Genomic DNA, 23,437 nt, shown 5'->3' with positions numbered 1-23,437 from the left:
TTTTTGGGGGTGGGGGGGTGGGGCTTGGGGACCCCTAGTCACCTTTGATTGGGGGGGATTTTTATTTAGGGCCCCCACCCCCCACTCAGGGGTGGGGGCTGGGGGGGACAGTAGGTCCCCCCCTTATTGTTTTTTTAGGGCCCCCACCCACCGCTCAGGGGTGGGGGCCGGGGGGGGGACAGTAGGTCCCCCCTCATTATTTTTATGGCCCCCACCTACCGCGCAGGGGTGGGGGCCGGGGGGAGGACAGTAGGTCCCCCCTCATTATTTTTATCGCCCCCACCAACTGCGCAGGGCTAGGGGCGGGGGGGAGAACAGTAGGTCCCCACCATTGTGATTTATGGCCCCCACCCACCGCGCAGTGGTGGGGGCCAGGGGGAGGACAGTAGGTCCCCCCTCATTATTTTTATGGCCCCCACCAACTGCGCAGGGCTAGGGGCGGGGGGGAGAACAGTAGGTCCCCACCATTGTGATTTATGGCCCCCACCCACCGCGCAGTGGTGGAGGCCGGGGGGGAGGACAGTAGGTCCTTCCTTTAATTATTTTTATGGCCTCCACCCACCGCACAGGGGTGGGGGCCGGGGTGGGGAGGACAGTAGGTCCCCCCTCATTATTTTTATGGCCCCCACCCAACGCTCACGGGAGGGGGCAGGGGGAGGACAGTAGGTCCCCGCCATTGTGATTTATGGCCCCCACGCACCGCGCAGGGGTGGGGGCGGGGGAAGACAGTAGGTACCCCCCAGTGTGTATCAAGGTCCCTGAGGACAGGTTTCAATCCATATCTGCCAAGTGACCCTATGTAGGGGGAACAGTCCCTATTCTGCTCTGTCTCAGTGTGTATCAGGGATCCTTAGGACATGTGTCAATCCATATCTGCCAAGTGACCCTATGTAGGGGGAACAGTCCCTATTCTGCTCTGTGTCAGTGTGTATCAGGGTCCCTGAGGACAGGTGTCAATCCATATCTGCCAAGTAACCCTATGTAGGGGGAACAGTCCCTATTCTGCTCTGTGTCAATGTGTATCAGGGTCCCTGAGGACATGTGTCAATCCATATCTGCCAAGTGACCCTATGTAGGGGGGGCAGTCCCTATTCTGCTCTTTGTCAGTGTGTATCAGGGTCTCTGAGGACAGGTGTCAATACATATCTGCCAAGTGACCCTATATAGGGGGAACAGTCCCTATTCTGCTCTGTGTCAGTGTGTATCAGGGTCCCTGAGGACAGGTGTCAATCCATATCTGCCAAGTGACCCTATGTAGGGGGAACAGTCCCTATTCTGCTCTGTGTCAGTGTGTATCAGGGATCCTTAGGATAGGTGTCAATACATATCTGCCAAGTGACCATATGTAGGGGGAACAGTCCCTATTCTGCTCTGTGTCCGTGTGTATCAGGGTCTCTGAGGTCAGGTGTCAATCCATATGTCAAGGTGTCAATATGTCATATGTCAAGTGTTAATCCATATCCATTGTGATTTAGGAATGTTAGGTGATTTATGCCCTTTATGGATTAAAATGGATTATTATGTATCAGTAACTAAGAATAAACCTGAAGAAACCGTAAGTCAGATTGCGTATTAGTACTTTTCATTAATATAGACATATATTAATGTGGCAAGCGTTTGGCCCAAGACTATATATACAAAAGACGTATATATATCAATCAACTGACGACAAGAAGAAATTAAGAAGATTTAACGTTGACGATCGATACGATACGATTCCAACTACATTTTACATTGGCTAGCCTGCCAGTCTTCTATTCAGGTTTTGTTCCCACTTCTAGGGGGGAGAGAAGAATCGAGTTACAAAGCTGTTTTGGAACTGGGAAAACAAACGTGAAGAGAAAAAAATAATCTAGACTGTCACAGAAGAACTGTGTTTGTAAGAAAAAGAGTTTTCAAATCACAAAGACTGTACAAGACTATTTTCTACAACTGAGACAAAAAGCACAAGATACAATGTGATTTTTAGAAGCAAGCACGTGGCAGAGATTGGCAAGATTCCAGATCCAAGTCCAGAACTGCGCAGCTGTGTGGATGAAGCAATGAATTAGACAGAAATAACTGATCTGGTGAGTAACATGGAATTCATAAATGATATTGCGGAGAAAAGTAAATTGCAGTTTGCATTTAATAGATATTCAGATGCTGGGTTGTGGCAATCTTTATACACACAATGTGAAATTGCCAATAGTGAAATTGACAAGAAATTGTTTGTTAATAAGAAAAAACAAAAAATCAGAAATGTTATGAAACTAGTCTGTACTTACAATGCATTAATTTGTAAATGAGATGCAGGTCAAGACAATTTAGAATCAGCAGAAAAAGAAGTAGATTTGTATGGGTTAACAGAAGACAAATCAGATTTAAATGAAAAGGGTAACAATCTAACACAGAGTGCATGCTGTAACTGTGAGAGATTGTCAGAAACAGTCTGTGAACTAGAGGATAGAGTTGAACTAAGAAATTATCTTTTTTGCCAGCTTAGAAATGAAGTTTAGCACGTGTGTGTTAATACAAGAAAAATACAGGCACAGAATTTAATCCCAGAACCAATTAATACAGAAAATGTATCCTCACAAAGTGATTTGCAGAAATGTAAATTTCAAGACAGAGCTGCAAAACTTAATTTAAAAATCCATGAACAATTAATTAAAATTGTAAAATGTATTCCAGTTTATGACACGTCAGTGGATGCATTTACTAATGCTGAAATGTTGAGTCAAATTTGGACAAATACAGCCTAAATGACGAACAAAGGAATAGACTATTTCAAATATGGCTGCCGACTCAAATGGCATGTAGGCTAACCGCGCCTGTAAAATGTGAGGACAATGATACATTTGATGAATTTGTGAAAAATGTCAAGATCTAGATCCAACTGCAATTGTGATTGCTAGAGAAAAAATAACTTTGAAAGAAGTTGCTTTGTTCTTGGATAACTTAAGGAGGGTAACCAATAATGAAGGGGTTACAATGACTTGTGTAACGAGGAAGAGAAAGACTTGCAGATCTGACACCCCTTGTCCCCCTCCTCCTTTTTCTAGGACTCAGTGTAAAAGAGTGATACAGACAGCTGAGCCACTCCCAATTTACTCAACTAAAAACTGCACAGTTAACAATCAAAGCCAGAATATAACTCCTAAAGTTATTGGTTTTTGGTGCAAAAAACAACATTATTTAAGGTCTTGCAGATATTTTATCTGAGATATCAAATCAAAAGCAAATGAGAAATTAAATTTGTTGATTGAAAATTTTGGCAGAGAAATACATGTGGAGATAAATCAATAAAAGCCTTTCCATGTAAACTGATAATCAGACAAATAAGAGGAATTTTAGCTAAATCAAAATTAGGAGACAGACAAGCAATGCAGTGTAAGAAACAGACAAGCAATGCAGTGTAACACAGAAAGTTATAAGAATCAGATAACTTCAAGAGATATGATCAGTTTAGGGAATGAGCATGGATATGTGTGCCAAAAGATGTACACAGGTTGATTCCAGAATTAAGAACAGCACACAAGAAATTAGATCTATGTTAGTTTGTTGTTTTAATGAATTGTTAGTCAACTGTTTTTTCATTGTTTTTATGTGTGTTATAAGAAAGTATTAGGTTAATTAATTAAAATAAAAATTTACATCAAATTTGCAAATATGGCAGAATGAAATACACTAATGTAGCAGTTTCGAACATGCAATGTATGTTATATTGGGTGTATGAATTATACAGTATCTCCAATCATTTTACAGAAGGAAAAAACAATAGATTTATTATTTGTTGCTTCTGAGGTTGATTTAAAATCTTTGATTTAATTCATGAGAATGAGATTTTAATATCATGACTGATAATGGATTACTATGTTTTGCAAAGCCTGGACATACATATGTTTTGATTATATAGAAGACAAATGTTTTGATAGGATAAAACCTAGATTTGCAGATAGATTTGTTGTAGGAAACAATATATGTTTTTTTTGTAGTTTGTTTTATGTGACAAAATGGTGCCAGTGTTAAGACAAGATGGCTGCTATTGGTAAAGTATAGTGGAAAACAATATTTAGTTGTAACATCTGATATGTAATTAGGTTAGACCTCCAGATTATTAAACGGTTTAAAAGAGGGGTATGATTAATAAGGTATGATTAATAAAAAGTTTGGAAAATTAAAATGTTCAGAAAGATTTTAATATAAAGGAAATATAGGGGTGCTGATGGGGGCCATATTATACAATAAACAATACACAAGATCCAGCGCACTCTCCTATCTACTAAACAGCAACTTCAATGTTGACAGATTTTATTAGTTTTTTAAAAGTTTTTTTGAAAACACCTTTTCATAGTAAATGAGCTCTATTTGGGTGAGAGAGAAAGAGAAGGAGACAAGCCGAACGATAGAACTGTAGATTGAGTATACTAAGGTTCAAGAGACACTAACCACTGGAGGGATAAACTAATATGTATATTCAATTGGATTCCATGCTATACATGTAATAGGGGACTATAATAAAGATGACACCGCCTAGCCATTGCAGACAGTTTGCCTACTAGGTTGACGTGTTAGACAATCTGGCTGTGGGTAAGATTAGTGGAAAATTCAGTCTATGCCTAGTCTCTGCCATCATCGTTTCCTCCTATGGAGCCCTTTCACCCAGCCCCTGCATTCTCATAGGTCTGCAGGATGTTCCTCAGAATGTAATTTCGGCTGACCATCTGTGCTTTTGTCTGCTGATTAGTGCAGTGGAGGCACCGTGAATCTGAGGCCTCCTCAACAGGTGAGTTGTGTTCAGGTTGAGTATGTTTGGTAGCCTGGAGGTTGGGTAAATGGTAGGGAGTGCAAGTGGTGTGGCACTGACTTCAGCCAGCTCGATCTCTTGTGCCCTCTCCTTCATAGTATCACTCTGGAGATTTGTGGGAGACGCCCATTGACTTGCACGTTGGGTCCCAGGAGCCACAGCTCGGACAGCAGGAGTAGCGGTAAGTCCATGGACATAGAGCTTTGTTCAGAAGGACACACAAATTTGCTTAAATGACAAGAAGATGGGATTTTCAGGTATGATTGTCATAGGATGGGATCTTCCGTCGTTCCTTGTCATAGGCCCTAGCAGAGCAGCCCTCAGCCCTCTGATTCAGCATTAGGTATACCAGTGGGGACCGGGATATCCCCCCCCTGGGGAGTGTATGCTGCAGATAGGTAAAGCACTGTCCAGAACCACCATTTTCAATGCTTAAAAGCATTAACAGGTTTGTTGTTTGTACCGCAGGGTGAAGTGCAGGATTTAGGCCAAATAGAGAGCACCGATGGTCCATTTGTGGCTTAATAGATAGATTCTCCAGAGGAGCTCCAGCACCATGCGACCCTCCTGGTCGGCTATCAGGCCCCACCCTCTAGAATTCATTTTTAAGTCTGAACATTCAGAATCTTTATCAAAGTAGAAAACACAAAGGAATTAAGCTCAACAACCTGCCAAGGTTACCTCTTCTTGGCTGTAATGATTGCAGATTCTCCTTTCCATATTGTATGTTAGTGGGAAGGATATCCAAAGGTGGAGTATAACTGGAAATCTGGAAAAGGTGAATGTGGAAAATTACTTATATGTTTTAAAACAGTCTGACCAGTTATGAGATTCAAACATGGGCAGTTTAATTTATTCCTTGGAAAATGCAGGTGTCTCTCAGCAATTATAAGTCTTCATCAGAGTTTAGTTGTGTAAAGTGAAAGACAGAAGCATATATAGTGTATAATGTAGTAAAAAATATGGAGACAATTAGTAATATGTAATAATGCACTCACATGGTAAAGAGCCATGTTTAGCTCCAGTGAAATAGCATAAAGTGGTATAATCCCCACTTAAGGATGAGGTGCACCCTGATAGTCTCAACAGTATTATGCAAGGCAAAACACAAATATAGTGCTTTCTGTTGAAGCTGTGTATTACAGGATAAAGAAAAAAAATCCTACTTACATATTTCTGAGCACTATGGTATTGCTCAGTCCTTATGGCATAGGTGGATGTAATCCCCACAAAGGATATTGGAGATGGAGTATGGTCATAAACAGATGAGTATCTGGGAGCAGGATAATGAAAGGATATTATTTGTAGCAAAGTAAAAAACAAGGTTTGAAAAGGTTTTTTTCACAGTGAATAAGGCTGCCTACTGGTTACTACCTACTTTTAAATACAGTTGTGCTCAAAAGTCTGCATACCCTTGGAGAATTTTTAATATATTTACCATTTTTAAAGAAAACATGAGTGAGCAGGCAAAACATATTTATTTTAGTTCTTATTGGATTCATATTCATCTGTATCTCTATAACACAATTATTAAGTTTGCAACATTATCCAATATTTATATTGGTACTCTATATTAATCTAACTTAGAGATTTTCCTATCTAATACCTCTAATAGCTGCCCATTTTATCCCCTTTTTTTCACTTTCACGTTTATACACAATTTTTGTTTTTTTTTCACATATGTGGGTGTCTTTTTTTCAGATATTTTTTTTTATGTATCAATAATTTTTATTGAAGTGTTATAGGGGTACAGAAGAAAATAGGGATGGGGGGATTATTAGTAAGTAACGTATCATACATACATTGTATAGAAGGAGATAAAACATTATACATACATATTATGGTCAACATATTGATACGTAATTAGTGTGTCGTGTTAGGTGTGTTTGTCATGTCAAGTCTTCCCAGCATTGTGGGGGGATTCAAGTTGAACCTTGCAAGGTTCCCATCTTTATCTTGATTTGTCTCGTTTCTTCATGTCGTGAGCACCCCTTGCGTGGGGGAATTGGGGGGGTTAAGTGACAGATAGAAGGAAAGTAGGAGGGGGTGGGGGGGTGGGGTTTTAGGGTTTTCCCAGGTACCCGGTCAGTAATGGGTACATCTGTCAGGTTGTCGTTTTCCTAAGTTGTCGATTGTACTGAAGATGGAGTATCCATTTTCATTGTGTGGTGTTTACGCTAATTTATAGTTACATATGTCAGTCGACTTTGCATTTCATGTACATTTGGTTTAAGGAAGGGCACAGCTGTCGGTTTGTAGGTTTCTGCTTCGATCGTCTCACGTGGGGGGTGTGGTGTCACGCTCCATATATGATTGCCATATGTTCCAAGCTTGTGACCAATCTTTTTTGGAGCTGCTGGAGCGCCTGGCTGCGAGCTCATAGAGCTTAGTCGTTTCTATAGTTTTTATACATTCTGTTGCTGTGGGCAGGGTGGTGGATTTCCAATGTCTGCTTATAATTGTTAGCGCAGCCATAAGTATATGGTAGATTAGGTATTTTTGCCTACCCTGTACATGTGTCGGCAGGAGTAGGAGCAGATATGTCTCTGGCTTGCGGGGTATAGAAGTTTTGGTGCCATCATGTATGATGGCCGTGATGTCGTCCCAATATTGTGTTAAGGAGGGGCAATCCCACCAAATATGGAGCATTGTGCCTTTGTGTTGTTGGCATCTCCAACAGATGTCAGAGGCTTGTGGGTAGGTAGCTTTTATACGTGTAGGTACCAAGTACCACCGGTATAGTATTTTCCTGGATAGCTCCATGTGTGAGGTGCATTTAGAGAGGGAATGATGTGCGTGGAGGATCTCATTCCATTGTTGTTCATCAAGAGGGTATTTAAACTCTTTTTCCCACGCTGCAATAAATGAGAGTTGGGCGTGTGTTTTAGGGGTTTGCATATTTTTGTATAGTTCCGAAATAAGTTTTTTAGGAGTTGCGAGACGTGCACATATTTTCTCTACCACCGTCAGCTGTGGCCCTTTTACATTGTTAGACCCTGTCAAGGTTTGTTTGAGTAACCATGATTTTAACTGCATATATGAGTATGAAGCTATCTGGGTCAGGTGGTATGAGGTTGTTAAATCTTTGAAGCTTCGGAGTGTGTGTTCCTGAAGTAATTGGTGTAAGTGTGTCACTCCATGTTTGTGCCATACCGTGTAGTTGAAATTTGGTATTAGGTAGTGTAATGCTTTCATGGGTATTGCTGGTGATATTTTGTCTAGCCAGCCTACTGTGCGGCAGTATTGGTCCCAAATGGACAGGGTGAGAGCCGTGGTAGGTAGCAGCTCGGTCTTTGCGGGCCTGTTGCGTCGGGGTAGCCATGCTAGTATAGAAATGGGGATATTATTAGCATGTTGTGCCTCCAGGTCCATCCATTGGGTTGGGCTCTGTCGATTGCATGCTGTTAGCAGGGGGCCTAGGTTGGCTGCTCTGTAATAGTTGGATAAATTTGGTACTCCCATGCCCCCTTCATTGCGTGGTAGGTATAACGTGCTTTTTGCCACTCTTGCTTTGTGTTTGTTCCAAATAAAGTTTAGTAGCGTTTGTTGTGCGTCTTGTAAGAATTTGGGTGGGACTCTTATAGGTAGTGTTCTAAACAGGTATTGCAGTTTTGGCACAATAATCATTTTAATTGCGGCTATTTTCCCAGACCAAGATAGAAATTTCCCCTTCCAACCCAGCAGGATATTTTTTATTTCATTTAGTTTTTTCTGGTAGTTGGTTTTATATAAGTTTGTTAAGGTTGGGGTGATATTGATCCCTAGGAATTTTAGGTGGTCGTTGCGCCAGTCGTAGTTGAAGGAGGAGCGTAGTCTGTCCAGGTCGTCAGTCGGGATATTGATACCCATTGCTTGGGTTTTTGTCATGTTCAGTTTATAAAAGGAGCATCTGCTGTATTGGGAGAGGGTGTCATGAAAGTTGGGTAAGGATATATGTGGTTGTTCCAGCGTTAAGAGTATGTCGTCTGCAAAAAGTGTGAGTTTATACTCTTTCCCTTGTCTTGTGATGCCATATATATTGGGGTTATCTCTAATGAGTTGAGTGAGTGGCTCCAGGGACAGGATATAGAGGAGAGGTGACAGTGGGCAGCCTTGTCGTGATCCATTGGTTATGTGGAATTGTTTCGAGCTGAATCCACCATTTGTGACTTTTGCTGTCGGTTTAGAGTATAGCGCTCCCACTAACTTCAGGAAGGTGTCCGGAAAGCCGTATTTAAGCAGGACAGCGCGGAGGAAAGGCCAGTGCAGTCTATCAAAGGCTTTTTCAGCATCTAGTGATAACATGATGCACTGGGCTCCCCCCCTGCGCCCCCCCTGTAGTAGGTCTAGTACCTTTCGGGTCCCGTCTGCCCCCTGCCTGCCACTAACAAAGCCCACCTGATCTTCGTGTATCAAGGTCGGGATAATGTTTGTTAATCTGTTGGAGAAGATCTTCGCCAGCAGCTTAATGTCTGTGTTGAGAAGAGAAATAGGTCTGAGGTTTTGGCATTTTGTGGGGGGTTTGCCTGGTTTTGGCAGCGTGGCTACGTGCGCCATAAGCATGTCTTGGGGCATGTGTCCTGTTGTGAGGATATGATTAAAGGTTTTTTCTAAGTGTGGGGTAAGGATTGCGGCTAGCTTTTTATAGTAGGAGTTTGTAAGTCCGTCGGGTCCCGGTGACTTGCCGTGGGGGAGTGTGTGTATGGCTGTTTGAATCTCTTCGTGTGTAATAGGATTTTGCAGTATAGTTTTCTGTCGTTCCGTCAGTGTTGGTAGTTCGGTCATTTGTAGGAAGCTTTGTATTTCCTGGGGTGTAGGTTGATGTAGGTTAGGGTCGTCTTTGAGATTATATAGTGTGTGGTAGTAGTCTGCCATTGTGTCATTGATATCTTGTGGGTTGTGTATTTTAGAGCCTTTGGGTGTTAACAGGTATGGGATTTTTGCGTTGGCTAGTTTCTGACGCAGTGAAGTTGCTAGGTATTTACCTGCTTTGTTACCTTGTGAGTAGAATTTTTGTTTTAGCCTGTGTGATATACGTGCTGTTTTAAAGATTGCCAGGTTGTTGATACTTGTCGTGGTGTCCTGTATTAATCTTGTTAAATGTGCTGAGGGGCTCGCTATGTTCGCTGCTGTTGTATCCCTTAAGGTGCGTAACAAGGTTAGGTGTTCCTGTTGTGCTTTCTTTTTTAAATAGGACGCCCTGCTGATCATAAGTCCTCTAATGACTGCTTTATGTGCTTGCCATACAGTAGTTGGAAGCACTTCTTGTGTATCATTCATTTGGAAGTATGACGTTAAGGCTTCTGATGTTTCTTCGGAGAATGTTTTGTCCTGTAAAAGGTAATCATCCAGCCGCCATGGCGGCCTGCCTCTATGTTGGTAGTCCGCAGTCATTTCTACTGTGGTCGGGGCATGGTCTGACCATGTGATATCCCCAATCTCACTGTGGGTTACCCTAGTAAGTAGTGGTCCGGTCATGAAAATGAAATCGATCCTCGAGTAGGATTTATGTACTGCTGAGTAGAAAGAGAATGATCTCTCACTTGAATGGAGTGTTCTCCAGGAGTCGTATAGGCCGTGTTCTCCTAGTAGTTTGTTAAGGGCTTTGCTCTGTGTTTTGAGCGTTTTGTGTCTTGGAGATGTGGACTGTAGCGTAGTGTCCATGTGTGGGTCGAGGGGGTGGTTCAAGTCTCCACATAATAGGGTTGAGGCTGTTTGACTGGGTGGGAGTTTGGAGAGTACCTTATGTAGAAAATTTCGTTGGTGTACGTTAGGAGCATAAAAGCTTACAATGGTATATGGCAAGTTATTTATAATACATTGCAGCAGTACAAATCTGCCCTGTTTGTCCCTAATGACATGTAATGTTTCAACCGTTAGTGAGGAGTGCAATAGGATGGAGGCCCCCCTGGACTTGGAAGAGTGCGTTGCATGAAATTGATGCGGGTAGTGTTGTGCGCCTAGGGTGGGCACTTTGGAATTAACGAAATGGGTCTCTTGTAGACATATAATGTCTGCCCGACTCCGTTTGGCTTCCTCTAGTACCATACGCCTCTTGTGGGGGGTGTTTAGTCCCCTACAGTTGTGCGAGTATATTCTCATGTTATGGGAGAATGGTAAGAGGTGTTAGGGATTGGTTCTTCACATATTATATGGCGTTGTAGTGTGGAGCCGGTGTGTTTGCTGAGCAATTTGTGCTTCGACATTCCAGATGTGTTTTGGTGCCTGGGATTCATAAGATCAAGGGGGGTAGGGGAACGGGATAAACAGGGGAATAAAAAACAAAGTATATACAGGTAGACCCAAACGTGGGTCTTGGCACTGTGGCGTTGTGCCATGGGGGATGGACGCCCAAGTAGCGTCTCCAGTGATGTGGCCAGTGGGCTCTCTTAATTTTACTTTTCACATTTCTTCCCAGAACTATGAGTCAGTGGTTACACGGGGATTGTGTGTGTGGTCATGGTGTCGACCGGTGAGCCCAGTTCGTCGTGCGATTATCTTATGAGGAAAACAATAGTTGGGCATGTAGGGTCGTCACCACGTTCTCTTGTATACATTAATCTACTCGCATTCAGTAACATTGTTTATCACATTACTTCTGTAAGGCAGTGATGGTACATGCATGTTACAACCGGCATTGCATTCAACATTAAGTTTGCGAAGTGCCCTCAGCGTACTAGAACCTTCCGTGCTGTCCCGCTGCACGTTACATATATAATGTGTGTGGCAATGTGTATTATATACATAATATGTGTAGTAACGTGTAACTATTGGGTAGGTGGGATACTTTGTAGTAAGTGGTTCCTGTGATGCCAAAGAGTGGGGTATGGTGCTTGCTGGTACCACCTTTGTGTGTCACTTGTGGCCCACGTGTAGGCCGTGATTGTCTGTTTTTGCGGGCACATTACAAAATTGTACGTGTGTGTAACGGATCACCTGGCACCCCGACTTGGTACCTCCGTTAATGGGTGCTCCTAGTGCTTCCTGAGGACTCCAAGCACTCTGGCAGACACCACAATCACCGAATCAGAGAAACCTTTAAATTCTCCCAAGCATATGAATGCTGTAGACCATTGAATAGGAACCATACGAATAGGCTTGTACTCCTAGCAGTCAACTGGAACAGCATGCAATAAATCCTTCCCCCCAATAATGAGACGACACATCACTTTGAGGGTAAAACAGGAACTCTGGACTGGCTCATCCAGCCTGGCTTTTATTACACTAATCCACATACAGGCCACACCCAGGGGGAGGCATAAAATAACCAATCACATACATGGTTCAGCCCACACATCCCCTCCCCTCAGATAACATTAAACTCAATTATCCAGTACACTTTTTCAGCCAAGTTCTGGATGTACCCCAAAACCCGGGGGGACACCTTTAAATCCAGCATCGCTGGATAGCCCTTATTCAGGGGGACAACATATCCAAAATTCAAGTAATTTGGATGAATGGTTCGTGAGATATGGGGTTCCAAAGATTTGACCGACCGCATGGGTAAAGTATCCGAAAACAGTTCCATGCATTTTGGCCCTGCGGTCGGTCACAAACAAGGGAATGAAAACAGGCGAATTGCCTGTGTTATAGAGCCTGGAGAGGGTTTGAATGAATTCCCTTGTTTATGGGGCTCTTTCTACCGAACGGCGGGTCATTCGGTAGTTTCCATACGAATTTCTGGAAGTATGGAGGTCTCAGCGGTGTTTGCCTAGTCAAGTGTCCGATTTTAGTTCCAGACACTCGACGGCAAAACACCGCTGTTCGGTAGTTTAAGATGGCCGCCGCCACGTGTTTGTTTCCCGAATGGCGGCCACCCAGAGGACAAAGACCACACTGCACTGATTGCCAATTACCTGTTTGCAACATTGTTGCAAACGGTAATTGGAGGCACACTCATTCCTGGGTGGTCTGGTTGTTCGGTAGTTTCACTCAATATACTGAATGGAGTGATTCTACCGAACAATCAGAATGCTGCATACAAATCACCCAGGATAAACTTAACACATCTATAAATACATATATAATATTACAGGCAGTACACTTGGATATGCTTCACAGTCTTAAAGGGACAGTAGTCCCAAAAGTCCCAATATGTCCATAGATGCTGTTAAAAGGGCCAGTAGCAGCAATATACAGTACAATATGCCCCAAATAACCCAGGGGCCATAGTCAGTAGGTAGGAGGCTAGCAAACAGGCTTCTCCAGGGCCCAGTGGCGAGGTTGGTTTCGCCACATTTCTCCCCTTTTCCAAACATACTAACAGGGTACCTGACCTCTTGCCGGTCAGTGCCCTTGTTAGTCCAGCAGCCCACCCACAAAACAGAAACAGCAGTACAGTCCACCCACAATGAATGGTTACTACACCTGAGTAATGGAAAAACTTGTCCAGGTCCAGGTGCCTCACCCCGGCTGTGTGGGGGACTGGTAGGCTGTTTTGGTGGGTTGCTGAGTGGGCAGAGACCAGCGGTACTCTGCCCTGGTGCCAGCACTACTACAGGAGTAGTCTGGTTGGAGCCTGGTTGCTGGAGACCGACTGTCTCCCCTTTAGCTGCGCAGCTCTGCTGCTGGAGACCGACTGTCTCCCCTTGAGTTACACCGCTCTGCTGCTGGAGACCGACTGTCTCCCCTTGAGTTACACAGCTCTGCTGCTGGAGACCGACTGTCTCCCCTTTAGTTACACAGCTCTGCTGCTGGAGACAGACTGTCTCCCCTTTGGCTAAACAGCCCTGTTGTGGGGGGGCAGGACCGACCGTCCCTACCCCCTGTGCTGGAAGTGCAGAGACCACGGTCCCATCTGCACAGGTGTGGGGCTTACAGTCTCCCCCTGGTACATTAAGCTGCCGCTGGGGAGAGGTGGTAACCAGCTCCTCTCCCATTAGAACACTCTGCCCATTGATGATCCGCCGCTGGGGAGAGGTGGTAACAATCTCCTCTCCCATTAGAACAATCTGCCCATTGATGATCTGCCGCTGGGGAGAGGAGGTAACAATCTCCTCTCCCATGCCTACTTTCAGTCTTTGTGGAGGGAGACCGACTGTCTCTCCTCCCAATTCAGTGTCCTGCTGCTGGGGAACGGAGACTGGGCTCTCTATTCCCAAAAAATCACGCTGCTGCTGGGGGGTAGGACCAACTACCTCTGCCCCCTGCAACTCAGCCTGCCGCTGGGGAGGGAGGACGCTGCTCTCCTCTCCCTGCACTTCACACTGCCTTCCCGGCATATCACTCTGCTGCTGGGGGGTAGGACCAACTACCTCTGTCCCCTGTAACTCAGCCTGCCACTGGGGAATGGAGACTGGGCTCCCAATTCCCTGCAATTCACACTGCCGCTGGGGAATGGAGACTGGGCTCCCAATTCCCAACAAATCACACTGCCGCTGGGGAGGGAGGACGGCCCCTTCAGCTCCCTGTAACTTGGGCGCAGAGACCACGGTCCCATCTGCGCTGGTGAGGGGTTTACTGTCTCCCCTTGGTGGGTTAGGTTGTCGGTGGGGAGAGGGGGTAACAAACTCCTCTCCCTTACACACCTTCAACCGCTGGGGAGAGGGGATAACAGGCTCCTCTCCCTGCACCGTAGACTGCCGCTGGGGAGCAAGAACTGCACTTTCAGCTCCCTGTAACGCACACTGCCGCTGGGGATCTGGGCCGACTGCCCAGCATCCCTGTAGGGCCGGTAGAGAGACCGCAGTCCCATCTCCACCTGCCATCTGTGGGTCTTCCCAGGACCAATCCGTGAGGCCCCGCAACATTTGTGAGTAAGGGCCCGGTGGAGAGACCTTGGTCCCATCTCTACCTGCCTGTTGTGGTTCCTCACAGGACCAGTCTATGAGGACCCCCACTTCGGGTTCCTCCCGCCGCCTCAGGGAAAGACGGCTAACCTCCTCGGATGCAGCCTCTACTCGGCTGCTGTACCGCTCCTGCTGCTGAGCATACTTCCTCTCTTTTGCCAACCGGAATTCTCGGTCCAGCCTTGTGTTTCGCTCAGCCATGACCTGGTTCCAGATCACCCGGCGTGTCTCCATGGGTATATCATCCCCATACTCGGCCACTCGCTGCCTCACCTCGGCCAGCCAATCATCTCCAGAGCCAGAACCTTCCATACTTGTCTGCTCCCAGGGGCGCTGCACGACTGCTAGCGTTGCCCTCAATTTGTAATCCAAACGAACTGTGTCTCCGAGCTGCTTTACCTCGCACTAGGACGCCATCCCACCGCTTGCCACCAATGTAACGGATCACCTGGCACCCCGACTTGGTACCTCCGTTAATGGGTGCTCCTAGTGCTTCCTGAGGACTCCAAGCACTCTGGCAGACACCACAATCACCGAATCAGAGAAACCTTTAAATTCTCCCAAGCATATGAATGCTGTAGACCATTGAATAGGAACCATACGAATAGGCTTGTACTCCTAGCAGTCAACTGGAACAGCATGCAATAAATCCTTCCCCCCAATAATGAGACGACACATCACTTTGAGGGTAAAACAGGAACTCTGGACTGGCTCATCCAGCCTGGCTTTTATTACACTAATCCACATACAGGCCACACCCAGGGGGAGGCATAAAATAACCAATCACATACATGGTTCAGCCCACACATCCCCTCCCCTCAGATAACATTAAACTCAATTATCCAGTACACTTTTTCAGCCAAGTTCTGGATGTACCCCAAAACCCGGGGGTACACCTTTAAATCCAGCATCGCTGGATAGCCCTTATTCAGGGGGACAACATATCCAAAATTCAAGTAATTTGGATGAATGGTTCGTGAGATATGGGGTTCCAAAGATTTGACCGACCGCATGGGTAAAGTATCCGAAAACAGTTCCATGCATTTTGGCCCTGCGGTCGGTCACAAACAAGGGAATGAAAACAGGCGAATTGCCTGTGTTATAGAGCCTGGAGAGGGTTTGAATGAATTCCCTTGTTTATGGGGCTCTTTCTACCGAACGGCGGGTCATTCGGTAGTTTCCATACGAATTTCTGGAAGTATGGAGGTCTCAGCGGTGTTTGCCTAGTCAAGTGTCCGATTTTAGTTCCAGACACTCGACGGCAAAACACCGCTGTTCGGTAGTTTAAGATGGCCGCCGCCACGTGTTTGTTTCCCGAATGGCGGCCACCCAGAGGACAAAGACCACACTGCACTGATTGCCAATTACCTGTTTGCAACATTGTTGCAAACGGTAATTGGAGGCACACTCATTCCTGGGTGGTCTGGTTGTTCGGTAGTTTCACTCAATATACTGAATGGAGTGATTCTACCGAACAATCAGAATGCTGCATACAAATCACCCAGGATAAACTTAACACATCTATAAATACATATATAATATTACAGGCAGTACACTTGAATATGCTTCACAGTCTTAAAGGGACAGTAGTCCCAAAAGTCCCAATATGTCCATAGATGCTGTTAAAAGGGCCAGTAGCAGCAATATACAGTACAATATGCCCCAAATAACCCAGGGGCCATAGTCAGTAGGTAGGAGGCTAGCAAACAGGCTTCTCCAGGGCCCAGTGGCGAGGTTGGTTTCGCCACAGTGTGTCCCTCCCATCCCTCCAATAGTATACATATCATGTATAATAGCATGCAATGGTTTAAGTAATACAGTCCTGTGTGGAACAGACATCTACAGTGTTATCTAAATAAAATCACAATACTTCGCATTCTACTATGTGGTCGTATGCTACCTAGTTACAAACATGGCGGCCCAGACCGCCATATATTTACTAATATTCTAGATGAGGGTGTCTCCCTCTCCCGTGTCTAGCGTGTGGTGGGAAACAGTTTGATTAGGTTTGTGAGCATAGTGCTAATCAAAGCAATTAACCTCTTTGTAAAAGTGAAATTACAACTATGATATAAATTGGCTACTAGAAGTATAATGTAGATAAATCTCACGTGTCCTTGGTTATGGCCGCGATGGCCTAGTCCAGCGTTAAGCTCAAGGGGATTTAGCGTGTGTTGAGGCCTGGCGCCATTCTGGTATTAGTCGCCTGGTTGGACTTGCTTGAGTTGCGGGGAGATTTTGGATGAGTCCCCATTCTCGCAACAAGCGGGTGCCGTCGTCTGGCGTGTGGATGATTTTGAGCTCGTTGTTTTTTGTTATCAGCAATTTCGTAGGATATCCCCAGCGGTATCTGATACCTGCGCGACGTAGTTCTTCTGTTATAGGGTGGAAGTCTCTTCTGCGCTTGAGAGTTGCAGTAGATAGGTCTGCTAGTATCTTGATTGTCGCGTAGGCCTCAGGCGGTGTCGTGCGGCTTCTGCTTGCTTTCATTACTGCTTCTTTTATGTGGTAGTAGTGTGCTCTCAGCAGGACATCTCGCGGGATGGAGTCTGGCAGATTGCGTGGTTTTGGTACTCTGTGTACCCTATCTATTAGGAACATATCAGTGGGTATATCTGGAGCGTATGCCCGCAGCAGGCTCTGTACGTATACTTGCAGGTCTTGCGGCAGAATATTCTCTGGGACTCCTCTAAGTCTGATGTTGTTCCTTCTCGAGCGGTCTTCGGCATCAGCCATCCGTGCTTCCATTTGTTCAATTTTTTGCTCCAGCGTCGCGACATGGTTAGCCATATCGTTGTGCGCTGTGGCATATTCGCTTAGTTTATTTTCCAGGTGCGCGGTTCTGCCGCCAATGTCCTGGATCTCTTTCTGGAGTTGTCCTATGGAAGATTGCCACATTTTAACAAGTTTGTCTACCATGGCGTTCATTGCCTCATCGAGGTGCGATTTGGTCAGACTTTCCTGGTTATTGTGTGTCAGACCCGCGGGTGAGACGCTTCCCGCCGTTTGAATAGCGGCGCCATCTTGGATCGCCTCGCGGTCATCTTCTTGAGTATTTGCACTTTTCTGGTGGAAAAAGTTAAGTTTTTCATGTTTCTGTGTATTCTTCTTCCCTTTAGTGCTTGCCATTTCAAGTTTTTCTGTGTTTTCAGTAGCTCTGGGAGGCGATGTTAGCGGATTCTGAGAGCCCGGGTGCCGGAGCAAATTCCTAAGCTGCCAGGTTGCTCGGCGGTTGGTCACGCCCCCCTTTTTCAGATATTTAATATTAATAAAGTTATATAATTGTGTTTCTAATTTTTAACTGTTGAATACCTGATACTTTGGGGGTAATCTTTGTCGGTACCTGGCTGTCTATTTTGAAGCAAGCTCTGATTCTTTTCTCGTTTGACTTATATATGGGGTTAAGCCCCCTCAGTCACCCAATAACCAACACGAACCCAGGGCGATTTTTTTCTCCCTTCCGGAGCTCGTCTTTCATAATTCAAAGATATGTAAACATTTCTCTTGTATGTAAGAAGTATGTGTTTTCTAGTTTTTGAAAGGGAGTCAATTTCCTTGTACTTATGATGTTAGATATCTAGTTGATCCCATTACTATTCCAAATTCTTAGGTTAATATTATAGCGGACCACCTGGCACCCCAACTGGGTGCCTCCACCAATCGATGCTCCCTAGTACTCTCCGAGTACTTCCAGCACTCCACCAGACACCATCAGCACCATAGTCCCCACATCCAGCGTTACAGCTTGGCTGGGAACTCGCCATCCTCCACCGACCCTGGACCCAAGACCAGAACCCAGCTTCCAGTGGGTGAACCTCTCCTACTCCAGAGACTATAGCAGGAACAGCTCTTGTAAGAGCTAGTGATTATAACCCAGGGGAGTATTGTGATATAGCAATCCCCAGATACAGCTGTTCCCCCCAAACATAAGATGAGACTCCATGTTGAGGGTAGGCAGGAACTCATTTATTGGTAGCCACAACTGGCCTTTTATGCATCCATCAGGTCCCTCCTGCAACAAATTTACACAAACCAATGACATTGGCCCCCAGGTCCAGGACACTCCCATACACAATTATACAACCCCTCCAATATGCCTGGGAGATAATTGAGTCAAGCACTGTATTAACTCAATTATCTCCAGACACAAAACACACATTTTTATAACATATTAAAAAATACCCTTAAAACACACAAAATCCCCCCAAAAGTCATATCTCCTGATAGCCCCGATCTGGGTTAACAACATATCCAAAATATCACCCATGTCGGTTCAGGGGTTCAGGAATTTTGTGGAAGTCTTATTTTTGACCAGCCACACTCATGGTCCCAAACCCAAAATAGTTCCATAGAATCAGGGCTTGCAGTTGGTCTAGTTAGGTAGTTTAAAAATGAACAAACTACTGAACATAATATTCTTACCCTGGAGCTTGTTCCCCTTGTATAAATGAAAGATTCCACTTAACAGTTCCCTTCTAAATTGTGGAAAATTGAGCAGGTGATGATGGAAGTACAGCGGTGTTCGGGAGTTTCGTTGTCCGATTTCAGTTCCATGAGATTCATGTCCAAACACAGCTGCCTGTGTTCACAAGAACAAGATGGCCACCACCTCGTGGTCACTCATATGAACAGCGGCCTCCCATACAATGAATTAGAATACAGCAGTTAGAATCGTTAAGTGTTAATAGGTATAATAATAGCTCCCGGGTGGTCTCTGGTTCGTGTGACTGTTCAGTTCTCGAAACATATAATTCCAAATGCACGAAGAGAGCCTTTTTAAAGTATTTAGCCAGGTTTATCACAGGGGCCATAGTCCTGAGGCAAGAGATTGGCAAGCAGGCCCCTCCAAGAACCAGTGGTGAGGTTACTTTTGACACATAATATCCTTCATGTTAAGTTTAAAATGTTGTATTGGGGGAAGAGGCAGCTAGACCTCTCTGTAACAAATCTCTTCTTAATATTTTAACAGTATTTAGCATATCTTTAACTATTAGGTTTGTACTTAATTGTTTGATTTGCTGTTAATTATATAACCCAAAGAAATCAAAAAAGTGTATTAACTGTAGATCCCTGCTCTTCCAAGCAGGATTAGATTTATTAGTTTTGTCCCAAGTGAAAAAGTGTGCAGTCACACAATATGTACATCTGAAAATGATAGAACTCCTTTAGTTTCTGCTCTTTTGATGATCATCTAAGAGATCATATGTCTTTTATTAGCCCTTTTTAAATGATACATATTGATTTTTTGATTACATTTCAAATTTTTTTTTATCTGTTGGAGCAGTTTAGTGTTATCGTACCAACCGCTGATCATCCTAAATTGTCAAACAAAACAATCACAGCATCTCTTTTCATGCACATCAAAACAGCAGAAGGCAGTCAGGTGTGTATGTGAGTATAACAAAGACAATTTGATTACCACTTGAAAAAGCCCATTGTGGGTGAAACGCATTGTGGATTATATTTTACATTTTACTTTAAATAAAGGTTTTGGTATCTTTTACTTCCAATATTAGTACCATATACCTTAGATATTTTTTTTATACCTGGCACCAAGTTTTTATCTTCCCAGTGAGGACCTCACAAAGCATCTATGGTGGGGATTATACCACCCACACTGAGAACACTGAGCGGGATATCTACTCAGGTACATGTGAGTATTATCCATTTATTTATTCCATTGGAAATATTTTATACAGAGAACACTATTTGTTGTACCTTTGTTTTTACCTTTACATACCCTGCTGACAAGACACACCGTGGCCTATACCTCTCATCATATCCTTGAGCTGGTTTTAAGCTCTACTTCATGTGAGTAGGGCATTTGGACTTTATTTCAGCTTTTATACTTTTAATACATATAGCACTATTGGAACTCTCTTCTTCTCTTTTATGTCCCTGGACATCAACTATATGGAAGACATACTTACCTGGAGATAAAGGCAAACTCTTAAAAACTTACTCTTACTTTATACCTCATTTTGGACTTTGTTGGCTTGTTTGCTGTTATGTATTATTTGATTTTACGTACTCTTTGTTTTTACCTTTGTTGTTTTATCTAGTATTACATCACCCCTTACCCCTTGGCACACCCTTCAGTTCTGTATTGGTGTATGTGAGTATGTCTGCTTTCTCTTCCCTGCAGCCCCACCTCAGTATTTACTAAACACATTTCTGTTATATTTACGCTTGTTCCCAATTTTTCTCTTTGTTCAAGGCTCTTCTGAAAACGTTTCACTTGCTCTTTAAGCAGCTCAGTGTGTTACTCCATTCCTCAGCTTAAACAGCTTGTAAAGGTAATTTTTTTAGCAGTGGCTACAGCAAAGAGAGCTGTTAGCAGCATGGCTCTAATACTGCTCACTGCATTAACATAATTATAAAAACTGCAAGTATCTTTATCTACAATTACGTAACTTGCACAATATTGATAGTATTTTGAAAATAAACTTTTCAGGGCTAAATATTATTATTACACTGCTGGGCAAAGCTCATGCATCTCACTTTTGTACCGAACGTTCAGGGAGAGCTTTTCAGTGATACAGAGACAACGTGTTTGAAATTGGGCTACTGCCAGTGTATTAAGGGTCAGGCAAACGTATTGATAGACAGAAGTTACAGCAAACGTAACATGACAAGATCACGTCAGCTAAACACAATATTGTTTTTTTCAGCAACCAACAACATGTATTTCTGGTAGCGAAGTCAAAAAGGTTCTCGTTGACGGTCGGCAACAGGTTAATGTTTAAACTGACATTTTACTAGACTATATCAAGAATAAGCTGCCCATTTACAGTAGCTATGTATTTAATTTTCAACCCTTTCAAATACAATTCAAAATATTTATATATTTGAGAAGAATGTATACATTAAAATGCCTGGACATAAAAATTGGATTATTATATTGAGCGATTCCTTTTAATTGTATTGTTGAAATTTTTAGAGAATAAAAACTCAACTGGTGTGATTGATATATGGAATGTGCAGTTATTTATACATTATTAAAAAGAAGTTACTAATAACCACACATAGATTCTAGTAACAGCCCTCTTGTTTCGTAATAGGTTTTTGAATTTGAAATTTCACTATTGAAGAAAATGCTTTTTATGCATTTTTGTTTTCAAAACATGTATAACCAGGAGGTTATTACATTATAAACAGTTATGAATTGATATAGTTAGTTAATTTTTGATATTACATATATATTTTACAGCTGTTTTTATCTCCTGATTTCTAAGACTGTATATAATTGGGTTGCAGAATGGAGTTCCCATGGTGTATAAAAGGGATATAACTTTATTGACATTATATGACCGCCCCTTGGATGGAACCAGGTAAATAGTAATTAGAGTCCCATAGTACGTACTCACTACCATCAAGTGAGAGCTGCAGGTGGAGAAGGATTTCTGTTTCCCACTGCTGGAAGAAATTTGAGATACAGTGATAAAAATAGAGATATAAGTGAAGAGAATAAAGGAAAATGGAATAAGAGCAAAAAGTATTGTTAAAATAAAGTATGAAAAGTCAACAATTTGGTGATCTGAACAAGTCAAGTCTAGAATAGGTGCAATATCACAGAAATAATGGTCAATTAAATGGGGACCACAGAACTGTAAATTACATATTAGAAAAACAATAAATATCATTACTATACATGCTAGAAGCCAAGACCAAAGAGCAAGTTGGACACGTAGCCTGAGATCCATGATAGTGATGTAATGTAGTGGATCACAGATGGCTAAATATCGATCATAGGACATCACAGTGAGAAGAAGACATTCTCCAGCTGCAGAAACACCATAAAAGTAAAGTTGAGTGAGGCAGCCAGTGATGGATATTGAGCTTCCTCCAATAATTATACCGTGGAGCAGGTTGGGAACTACATTTGTAGTGAGCAAGATATCGGACAATGATAAGTTGCTCAGGAAGAAATACATGGGAGATTGCAGACATGGAACCTTGGCCACCAATAAAACAATTAGCAGGTTCCCAGCTAACGTCAAGATGTAAATTGTAAGGAATAGAACAAACAGTCCAATATTAACAGTCTGAAGATTCTGAAATCCCAAGAATATGAATTCTGTAACTTTTGTCTGGTTGACTTCAAACATATCCTGTAACAAAGAGAGTAATGCAAGAAGATATGAATTTGCTGAAACATTTTTACTCTCCTTTTAGATGAAGAGAAAATAGCAGATTGTAATAAATAAAGAAAAAATATATATTACTGTCCATTTAGTGTGTGAGCATAACATTTAGATTTTAAATTTAAAAAAATCTTAAACCATTTTTAGTTTTAGTATGTTCTGCATAAAACAAGTAGAAATTCGTAAATGTCTAGCAAATACCTGTTATGTATGTATTTATGTATTATGTGTGAGTAGTTTTCTTCTTGATATTATTTATGAAATATAATCATCTTACCTTTGGGTTGATATGTACCATTAGATATAGTATATGGGATTGCAGCTATTAATGTTTCTCTCCAATCCTGTGTGGTTTCCGTAATCTTAAAGTGAGTACGGAATATGTACTTAGAGCTGCTGCGCAGATCTTTATACCTTTGTTTATTTTATTTATTTATTTTATTTATAAAATATTTTACCAGGAAGGATCCATTGAGATTTCTCTCGTTTTCAAGTATGTCCTGGGTCCACAAATCATTGCATTGTTACATTAGGGTACAATAAAATACAAAAACAATATTAACACACAATAAATAAAAAATTTAACACAGAACAGGTAGGAAATATAAATTCAACCATGACAGGTGCATTCTGTTTTGAGGTATGTAGAGAGGGATCTCTTAAAGGACTTTAGGCTTAGTGAAGATTTTAAAGTGTGCGGGAGGTCGTTCCACAATTGCGGTGCTCTGTAGGAGAAG

General features: G+C 43.0%; 1 protein-coding gene across 1 annotated transcript; it reads right to left on the bottom strand.

Annotated features, from left to right (window-relative positions):
- Nucleotides 1-21,734: 21,734 nt before the first annotated feature.
- LOC134602041 (olfactory receptor 10A7-like) lies at nt 21,735-23,016 on the bottom strand. Its single transcript, XM_063446543.1, has 2 exons — nt 22,978-23,016; nt 21,735-22,667 (listed from the first exon to the last, which is right to left on the bottom strand). Exons 1-2 carry the CDS (start codon nt 22,996-22,998, stop codon nt 21,735-21,737), a joined length of 954 nt encoding a protein of 317 aa, XP_063302613.1. The 5' UTR covers nt 22,999-23,016.
- Nucleotides 23,017-23,437: the final 421 nt, after the last annotated feature.

Source organism: Pelobates fuscus, chromosome 3, assembly GCF_036172605.1.
Source record: "Pelobates fuscus isolate aPelFus1 chromosome 3, aPelFus1.pri, whole genome shotgun sequence".
NCBI lineage: Eukaryota > Metazoa > Chordata > Amphibia > Anura > Pelobatidae > Pelobates > Pelobates fuscus.
This window is presented reverse-complemented; position numbering and strand designations above follow the sequence as displayed.